This window comes from Mandrillus leucophaeus, unplaced genomic scaffold (assembly GCF_000951045.1).
Source record: "Mandrillus leucophaeus isolate KB7577 unplaced genomic scaffold, Mleu.le_1.0 Scaffold214, whole genome shotgun sequence".
Taxonomy (NCBI): Eukaryota; Metazoa; Chordata; class Mammalia; order Primates; family Cercopithecidae; genus Mandrillus; species Mandrillus leucophaeus.
In genome coordinates this window covers 2686274-2696143 of record NW_012102188.1, presented here as the reverse complement: position 1 = coordinate 2696143, position 9870 = coordinate 2686274, and the positions used below count along the sequence as shown (strand labels likewise).

General features: G+C 53.6%; 1 protein-coding gene across 1 annotated transcript in view; it reads left to right on the top strand.

The window, feature by feature from the left end:
• SH3RF3 (SH3 domain containing ring finger 3) overlaps positions 1-9870 on the top strand; it is a gene marked incomplete at its 5' end in the record, with an annotated part of 156937 nt that overhangs the window by 80237 nt on the left and 66830 nt on the right. The window contains 2 exons of the mRNA XM_011980555.1: positions 4730-4900; positions 9128-9381. Of these exons, the coding sequence (XP_011835945.1) occupies positions 4730-4900; positions 9128-9381 (425 nt within the window). The remainder of the gene's footprint in view (positions 1-4729; positions 4901-9127; positions 9382-9870) is intronic.

Here is a 9870-nt window from a genome sequence, read left to right as displayed (position 1 = left end):
GCGCCCGGCCAAATAAAATATTTCTTAATTAAGGTATTTACATTTTTTTAGACATAATGCTATCGCATAGTATGTTTATACTATACAGTAGCCCATTGTATACAAATAGGTGTCCCGCACGCTCCTCTGAGCATCTGCACTCATCCTCGCCCTGCCTGCAGTTCCTGGTCGCCTCTGAGCTCCTGAGCCTGCTTCAGCCCTTCCGCAGGACTTACCCAGCCCTCCCCAGCCTCCTGGCCTCCAGTGCAGCCCCTGACAGCACTCCTGCTGTGGGTCTTCCCTGCAGAGTGGGTGCTGCACCTGGATGGAAGAGGTGAGGAGGAAGCACACACCTCCCTAACTCGAGCCAGCATGGCCCTGGGAGAAGAGCAGAAGTGGGACTTCTGGTAGGAGAACTGGGAATTGTTTACTTATTTTAGAAGAAGCATGAGCAAGCCACCATCTAGAGGAGAAAGGGGATGAAATTAGCGGAGGCACTAAAATACTTCGGTTTACTCTGATTAGAGCAGAAGAGAAATCTGCAGACAATTAGCAGCAAGTGAAGATCTTGCTATAGAAATAAGGAAGTGGTATGGGTAAGCGAAGGCTGTGCTGTTAGTTTCAACAGGCTGCACGTGAAAGCAGACACATGTCATGCCCAGCTGGGTCAGCCGAGTCGGCCCAGCCGCCAGCCTATCCTGTCTGTGCACTGTCCCAGGTGCAGTGAGCCCCTAGCCCCCATGCCTGACTGCACACCATGCCTGGAGGAGGCTGTACTTGTCCTCAGCAACCTGTCCTCAAGAGGTGCTTTTTCTAATTGGCATGAAAGCCCTATATACGCTACCAGGCAGTGGTGAGGAAGGCTCTCTGATCCTGAAATCCCATGATTGCCTTAAATAAGTACTTGAAGTACCAACCTGTGAGAATCTGCAGAGGTGATGTCTGAGCATGTGGGGTGGTCTTGAGTGTTATGGAGATGCCCTGAGCACTCCGCAGGGCCTGTGTTGAGCTGCCAAGGTGTTTTGAAGCAAATGGAAGGTGAGAGTTGGGCCCAGGAGCTAGGATGATGTGACCCCTGCTACCTACAGGTGCCACCCGGTTCTCCCTGCATGCCAGGCCCAGGTGCATGTGTCTATGAGGACTAGCTCGCCACTGAGTGCAGGGGACGCTGTCCAGCTCAGCCAGGAGACTCTGGACTGGCAGTCCTGACAGGACACAACTCACAGACGTTGGTGGGAAACAGGGTAACAGGCGATGCCACTGTGGCTGCAGGGGGCAGCGGCAGAGACCCTGAGAGGTGGGAGGGAGGCAGGTTGGGAAGGGCCGGTCTCAGCACAAATTGCTCTTCAGTGTGGTCCTTCCAAGGCCTCCTCTTGAGTACCTCAGGGAGGACAGCAGATGCAGGTGACCCCCGCCTGGGCCAGGGCCCCCCCAATACGAGCCGCATGCCAGAAACCAGAGCCAGCACATCCATCTGCTTTTGGTGTCCCCTACGAGGTGCCCAGAGGAAAAAAAGGTACGCTGAGAAGAGATTTTCCAAAGTGAAGCCAGGCTTATTTACATTCCGCTTCCCCCAGCAACCTGCACCTAGAGGCTGAACTTTAAATAGAGACCAGAGTGAAGGATTACTCATCGACAGAACAAACTTAAAATAAGACAAAGAGGCCAAGTGCACTAGTGCCGTGGTGCACGTCAGGGCAGCATCTCCCTACGGGTGGGCCACACCGGGCCTGTGCTTGGAGCGAGGGGTCGGCATACCCCATTCAGGACCCCAGCCTCCCCGAGTCACACCTCAGTGCGACTGCCGCTCTCACCTTGCCCAAGCCCTGCCCCAGCTGTGCCCCAGACCGCACCGACAGCTCCAGCAGCCCAGCCCTGGCCCTACCCCTGAACATGCGTGACCATGGACAGAAGCTCCATCCCCTCGAGCTTTTGTGTCCGCAGCCGTGAAACCTCTGCAAGAAGGCCGCAGACAGCCCTGGGGAGGAAGCATGTTGCACAGGGCCTCCTGAGCAGGCGTAGCCCTGCGAGGGGTTCCGTGCTCCCAGGTCACCGAGCTCCATGCTGTGCGGGAGCATTGGTCTGGAGGGAGAAGTGGCCCAGCCCCAGTCGGCGTGTAGCCACAGCCAATCCATGGAATAAGGCCTCCACGGAACACAGGCCACTGAGCCCCCAGCTCTGCACCTTGCCTACCAGCCCAGCCCAGGAGCAGGAGGGAGAGGAGTCCATAAGCTGTGGTCGGCAGCTTGGGCGTGTTCTGAGCCTGCCTTGGCAGCTGATAAATCCCCCACTCCAGAGCAAAGGCAGCCCCGGACCCCAGAACCAACTAAAAGGAGCTGCTGGTGCGGCCTGAGTGGCATACCACCCGCCCCTGGCCAGGAGCCAGCCTGGCTGCACATTCTGCGTGTGGCCACTGAAGCAAACTGTTCTGACACCATAAAGCAACAGATGAGGCTAACTTAAGCAGGATTTACACTCAACTGTATTTCTTTGAGAGCAGGCACATCACTTTGTGCATCATTGTTACTGATTCACAAGCCTTCCAGAGATCCAAGCCGTCTCTGCACTCTTCCTCTCCTCGTCTGCCTTCCTTTGCCTCAGCCCAGGCTGTGTGGAAGCCACTCTCCCCTCCGCTCCCCTTCTCTTTCCTCCTCCCCCCTCCCCTTCTCTTTCCTCCTCTATCCTCTCCCCATCCTCTCCCATCCCCTCCTCATCTCCTCCTCCTTCCTCCCCCTCCTCCTACCTCCCCCCTACTCCATCTCTCTTATCCCCTCTCCTTCTCCATCCCTCCCCATTCTCCTCTCCTCCCCTCCAGCTTCTCTGCACAGTACATAGGCACATGTTGGCTGCAGTTGTTTGTCATTTTCACTGGACTTTTCCCTTAGTGTATTTCCTCTATGGTGATCAGAACAGAATCACACCCTGGGTTCTCTCCATTTGTCACCTGGACATAGCATTGAAACTGTGAACACAGTTGGGGGACAGGTGGATTTCCTCTCCTGATGGCTTTGTGTATCCTCCTGAAGCCCAGAGTTGGTCCTAACTTCACTGTCAGTGTTCACCATTTCAAACAGGGAAAGAAACAAAGATGCCGGCCACAGTTGAAGCCCACAGGATGTCCCTAGGGGGAGGGCATGAGGGACACCTGTAAACAAAGGAAATAGCCAAGGTCATTGAATGAGGGCAGAGGGCCTTGCTATGTAGGATTAGGATGTTCGAAAAGGGTGGCAGATTTCATGTTAAGGCCAAGAAACTTTTAATCTCTACAAGGTTCTCATGCTGTTCTAGAATATTCCACACTGGTCCTCCTTTTTTCCTGCTTGAGCCCTCGTGAGCTGCATTCTGTTTCTGTTTTCACTGTAGAACTTTCCTCCAGCATCAGGAGGGTGCAGTGGGGGTTCTGTGAGCTTCCCTCACATCCCCAGAGACATACTGTGTACACAAGCCACTGGAGAGGGTCAACATCCCCACCCAGCAGCCTGCACTGGTGTGAGATCCCCCAGATGACTCTTCATTAACATTCATCTTTGGTCTCTTACTGAACTGAGGCCTCCACCAGCTTCCGTGGCTGAATCTTGTGAGCAAATAAAAATAATCTGATCGGTTCTCTCCATCCGTTCAAAACCAACCTTCCCCAAATCCCAAAAGTAGCAGAGCACTTTTGTAAGTATTATCCAGTCCTTATAAGGAAAAGATAGAGGGTATAGTTAAATATTTTATGAGAGTAGCTTGGCCCGTGGGCTGAGTTGGAGGCACAGCATCTAAACCCTAAGCCAGGATTTTCACCATTAAATTTAATCTTTTCTTGTTTGCAAATAAGACTTAAAATTAAGGCCGGGGTAATCCCAGCGTTTTGGGGAGGCTGAAATGGGAGGATTGCTTGAGACTAGGAGCTCAAGACCAGTCTGGGCAACATAGGGGGACCCCATCTTTACAAAAAATAAAAAACTTAGCCAGCACGGTGGCACACACCTGTGGTCCCAGCTACTTGGGAGGCTGAGGTGGGAGGATCACTGGAGCCCAGGCGGTTGAGGCTGCAGTGAGCTATGTTTGCACCACTGCACTCCAGCCTAGGTGACAGGGTGAGATACTGTCTCAGAAAAAAAAAAGGTCAAATAATTAATCATGGCACAATTACTGCAAGGAAGTCTGCAACCACAGTTTTCTAACTTAACCACCTTTCCCTTAAAAAGGGCCTCTGAGGTCTCTTCCAGCTCTGGTTGATTGGATAAGCCAGGCAGGAAAACCAGTCCAGGTTAGATTAAGTGAGGAAAACCCAGCCCAAGACTAGCTTAGCTCACCCTCAGTTTTCCTTAAGGTTTCCCTTGCTCAGAGCATCAGACTTTAGACAGTGTGAAGAAGAGGAAACCACCGGAAAGTCCAAAGACTTGGCCCTGGGATGCAGTTCAGAAGTCCTCGAGGGCTTTGGGGTCACTGTGCCTTACTGAGCTGCCTTCCCATCTTGTCAGATGGACAGGTGGAATCCTCCTAAGGCTGTGGGTGACAGGCACACCCCTTCCCTGCAGGCAGCTCCCTGCAGGCGCCCTCCCTCCCCTGCCTCGTGGGTTCGTTGTGAGGAGTGAGCCGGGGAGGGTGTGTGGGGCCTCTGTAAACTGCAGAGCCCCCATAGAGACTTGTGGGTCTTTTTAGGTTGGGCTCCTCCAAAGACAACCTCCCCCCAGGAATGCCGGCCAGTCCCCTGTTCCCCAGGAGGGCTCCCACTGACACTGGCCCCATGCTTTGCCCGCAGGTACCTGGCGCTCTATGCCTACAAGCCCCAGAAGAGTGACGAGCTGGAGCTGCACAAGGGAGAGATGTACCGGGTCCTCGAGAAGTGTCAGGATGGCTGGTTCAAGGGGGCGTCCCTGAGGACCGGGGTCTCTGGGGTGTTCCCCGGAAACTACGTGACACCCGTTTCCAGGTGAGGGCATGGTGGTGGCAGCCTGGGCAAGGAGAGGGCAAGGACCTACATGCCTTAGCGCTGTTGTTACTGACGGAGGCTACTCTATAAGCCGGGCCCAGAAGGCAGCAAGGCCTCCAGCGCCCAGGGTTCAGCCCCCGCTGGTGTCCCCAGACCCGCATTTCACCTTCTGAGCTGGGTTTGCACTCAACTCCTTGACTGTCCTCAGCAGACATTGGCCACCAAGGGGAGAAGAACGGGAACAGGAGGAGCAGGGACAGGAAAGTCACCAGAGTGAGGTCTCAAGTGTGAGTGTGTGTTTATGTGAGGACAGTGTGTGCACATATATACAGTAATATTCAGTGTGTATGCATGTGCAGAGTGTGTGCACGCTTCTGTGTGCTTGCGTGTATGGTATTTGTACATGTGTGCAGTGTATGTGCAGTGTGCATGCCTGTGCGTATGCATACTGTAAGCACAATTTATGTGCACGTGTGCATAATGTAGGTACAGCATGTGTGTATGCAGTATGTGTGTTTGTGTGTGCAGTATGTATGCTTGTGTGTCATCACATATAGATGTGTGATATGTAAAACATTATATACATATATGCCAAGGAAAAATGATATATTCCCAAAGGTTAACAGTTGTTGAGTGGTCGCATCGTGGTAATAGATTGTTTTTTCTTTGTGTTGTCAGTGTTTAATAAGTTCTTTGTTCTACTGCTTTTATAAAATAGAATACGTAATTTTAGCGTCACTGAAGAGACAAGGGGGTTGTCTGGGAATTTTTCACTGAGATGAGGGTCCACAGCTTGGTGACATCAGTCAGCCTCACTGGGCATGGCCCTGTGTTGACACTGCAGCACACACACACAAGTGAAAGATGTGGCCTTGGGTTTCTCCTGTCTTTGGAACAGGGCTACAGTGGAAACAATTAAATAACCCGTAGACCCTGCATTGATTACTGGGCTGATTCCTACTTGCAGAGTGTTCTCGGGACACATGTGGTGTTGATATGAACAGGTCTAGTTCCCAAGGCAATCTTCAGCCAGGGCCTCTCTCGAGGTGCCCAGAAAGGGCCTAGGGATTGATGGAGTTGCCCAAAGCCTGAAAGGTCTGCAGGCACAGGGCTAAAGGGGCAGTTAGAAATCCTTTGCTCAGGTGATGCTCAGCAGGGAAAAGCTTGAGAAGCAAACTGCAGCGAGGCTTCAGGAAATGCACCCCCTCAAACCCAGCCACCTGGTCAGAGGGGTGGCTGCTTAGGGGGTGAGCTGCCCACAGCCTTCTGGGGCTTCGTCAGTGGTGTGGGGTGACTTGCCCAGCGTGCGCAGCCCCGAAGGTCTCTGGTCTGGATTTCCCACGCCAGTAGCTACGGGTTGTGTCTCTCAGCCGGCAACCGGCCTGTGCTTGAAGCGCTTGACCTGGAGTTGGGCTCACCTGTCGTGTCATCAGATAGCCCTTGCAGGAAAGCACAGGTCACCCCTCTAGATTAGGGGACTCCCTGACCAGCTGGAACTCTCCAGGAAGGCGCAGCCTGAGATGGCAGGTGTCCACACCTCCGGGCTCGCCCGCCCTGCTGGGGGGCATCACTCTGTCACACGCCCTACTCTTGTATGAGGAGGCGGTTCTTCCTCCACGCAGCAGGTTACAGCGGCAGCTTCTGAGGGAGGCCATCGGCTTCCCAGTTTCCAGTTTCTCTCCTCTGATTCTTCCTTTATCTTTACCTGAGAACTTCCACAGACCTTCAGAGATGTAAAGCCTGCGGTTTAAGTCCAGCTTCTTTGCGTGGCACTGGGGCCCTCCACCACCTGGCCGGGCAACTCCTGACGTGCATCAGTCAGCGTCACCACGGGGAGCTCTCTTAGGCGGCCCTCACCCCCACAATACTGGAATGCCTTCCACCCTCTTCCTGCTTCTGAATTAAATCACTGAATATCCTTCAAGAGCTGGGTCCTAAGTCCACTTGCTATATGAAGCCTTGCCTGGAGGCCTTCATCCTTGCCTGTGCCATAGTTGGGTTGGACAGCTCTACCCACCTTGTCATCCCAAGCAGCCCACTGACAAGTTCTGCCTGTTAAGGTCATCTACAGGCATGCAGGATCCCCCCTCACAGGCCAGCCCCTGCGCCACAGTAGCCATCTCCAGCTTTGTTTCCCTGGCTTCTTGCATACCATGTTCATATACGAGGTGCTCAATAAATGCTGATCGAATCAATACATGAAATCTAGTTGTTCTGATCAAAATGTCTCCTCAAGAACTGTCTTCTCCTGCTGCCAGGGAGTTTGTTATGGGAAGATCCTCCAGCTCCTGACACTGGAGCTCGTAGCGGGGCCCGGGCCCCTCCCTCCACCTCTGCTGTGCACCTCATGGTTGCTCACTCTCCTCAAGCCCTCTTGGTGTGTGTTTTCCAAAGAATGGCAGAGCCAGGAATAAACATCAAGCAAAAGCCACTCCAGATCGAGCCCCGGTAACTGCAGTGTTAGGAGGTCATTGAGTGTCCTCTCTGGTTCCTTACAGAACGAACCGCCCCCGGGTGGGCTGCCCCCAGGTCAGTATGTTAGAGGCCATGGGTCCCTCACTGCAGTCCATAGCTTAGCACAAAACAGGAAATCTGGCCTTGGTCTTTATCCCCGGAAGTGGAAGACAGCTGTCTCCCTCCAAGGCTGTGCCCCCAGGACTTATAACTTTCTTGATCCCTACTGGGTTCAGGACAATTGCCAAAGCCACCCAGCAGAAGGCGATGCCTTATCTGGCAGTGATTGGAGGGCGGGCGAAGGCCTACCCCTTCCTGCATAGACCTGGATCCACCAGCTGTGCTTGCCCTCATCGTGCTGGGAGGCCCTGGAGTGCTGGTGGGCTCTCGGGGCTGCGAGTATAGTGCCCAGAGTTGAGCATTCTGAGTTCATTTAAAAACCTGGTGCGGGAGCCGGTGTGTGGCTCTTTCCATGACGGCACGCACTAAGGAAGTAGGACTAGCCCAGGGTATCTCTGCCATCCTGCCATGAGGGCAGAGGGAGAGGGTTTTCTGCTGTCATGAGAGGCAGATGTGTGTCTGTCTGTTGTGTTCAGACTTGTCAATATCACCTTGCAAATTAGTGACTCATTTGTGAGCCCACTTTAGTGTTTAAAAATGATTTCCTCGGGGAAAAGTGAGCTCGATGGATGGAAAATGGGATTTTTAAATTCATGGTTTTGGCTGACCTGCTAACAAGCTTGATTGCTGGGGTGAAGTTCAGCACAGCTCTGAGGGCTGGGGAAGGAGGACACCACCCAGGTTCCCTTAGCAAGTGAGTCCTTTTCCAAGAGGCCCCTCTCCTCTCAGCTGCTGTGCGGAAAGCCCTCACTCTGTGTTGCCGGGAGCTTCCCTGCTAGAGGTCATGCCCAGTGGTACCAGCCACAGGGAGATGGCTGGACCAGGCCCAGTAGACAGGGGCAGGCAGCCTGTTCTCCCACCTGTGGCTTTTGGTGTGTCTTGGAATAAGATCCTGAAGGGACGGAAACGGGAATTTACCCAGCTCTTGGACAAATGGAAGACATTTAAGTCCCCTGAAACTGAATCCACAGAAGCTTCCAAGCCCCTAACTCTGCCTTATTTCACATCGCTACCTCCAGGACATGGGTTAAGTACAAATACACAGAGGGAAAGCGTGAAAAGCCCAATTTCCAGAGTGGCTGTGTTCCTCTTGTGGGAGCTGATTTCATCTGGAAACTTCGGAGTGAAAGGCCATCTATTTCTGGTATGGAACTGCAAGCTCCCAGACATTCAGAAGGACGTCGTGCTGTGTGTGCCCTTTCCCAGCAGCCAGCAGGTGCGAGGTGGCAGTCGTGCCCAGAGGGGGCCAGCATCCTTGCCATCCTTTCCCCAACGTGCTGGATGCGTCAAGGCCTCGCGGGACATGACTGAGTCATCTGTTCTTTCTGGGTGTATCTGGAGACACACAGCTGTTTGTAAGAACAAACTGAGGCAGTAGCTCTGGTATAAAAGATTTGATTCGGCTCATTCCTCTGTTTCTCAGGGTGGCGTTGCTGTTTGTTAAATATTTCACACTGACAGTTTGCAGCCCATGAAGTTCTTGTAAAGGGGGCCCTTCTGCCAGTGATGAGCACTGTTTTAGGACTTTGTCCCCAGAAGAGTTGGCCTTCATCTCTCAGAGCCAGCAGGTCAGAGCGAGGCTCTGCCAGAGGCCCACATGGCGCCATTACCTCTGAGCCTCTCATCAGAATTCCTTCTGCTTTCTCTCCACAGGGTGCCTGCAGGAGGGGCAGGGCCGCCCCGGAATAATGTGGTCGGAGGGTCTCCACTGGCCAAAGGAATAACCACAACCATGCACCCAGGCAGTGGGAGTCTGAGCAGCCTGGCCACCGCCACCAGGCCTGCCCTGCCCATCACCACTCCCCAGGCCCACGCCCAGCACCCCACAGCCTCGCCCCCAACAGGCAGCTGTCTGCGGCACTCAGCCCAGCCAGTGGCCAGCCAAGCCCGGAGCACCATTTCAACAGGTACATTCCCAGACTCACAGGGGCCTCACCCTGCAGGGCATCAACAGTGGGGCTTCCTGGGACATGCTTGTGAGACACATCTTGGCCCAAGGCTCCAGCAGTGCATGTGCGGCTGGTGGTATGTGCTTGTCATGCTCATGAACGTCTGATCTCTGGGAAGTTCACTTGCCTTATCATGTTACCCATCCGGGCAGCTGAAGTTAATTTACAAATATTTACACATTTCATTGTGGCAAGAGGGCCTCGTGGGCTAATAAGATTAACACCGGCACTTTCAGATGCCTCCCCTGTGAATGACTGCGAGCCAGCCACATGGGTCTTCCATCTGCCGCCCTGCAGGGCTTCCCAGCTAGGCGGCATCTCACAAGACAGGGCTGGGGTACACTCGGGTCCAGACTCTTCCCTTTCTGAAGTGCTCTGAGGCAGGAGGAATGACAGCTGTTGATCCTTCGCCTTCATGGCAGCTGGAGAAAGTTAAGGAAAACCAGT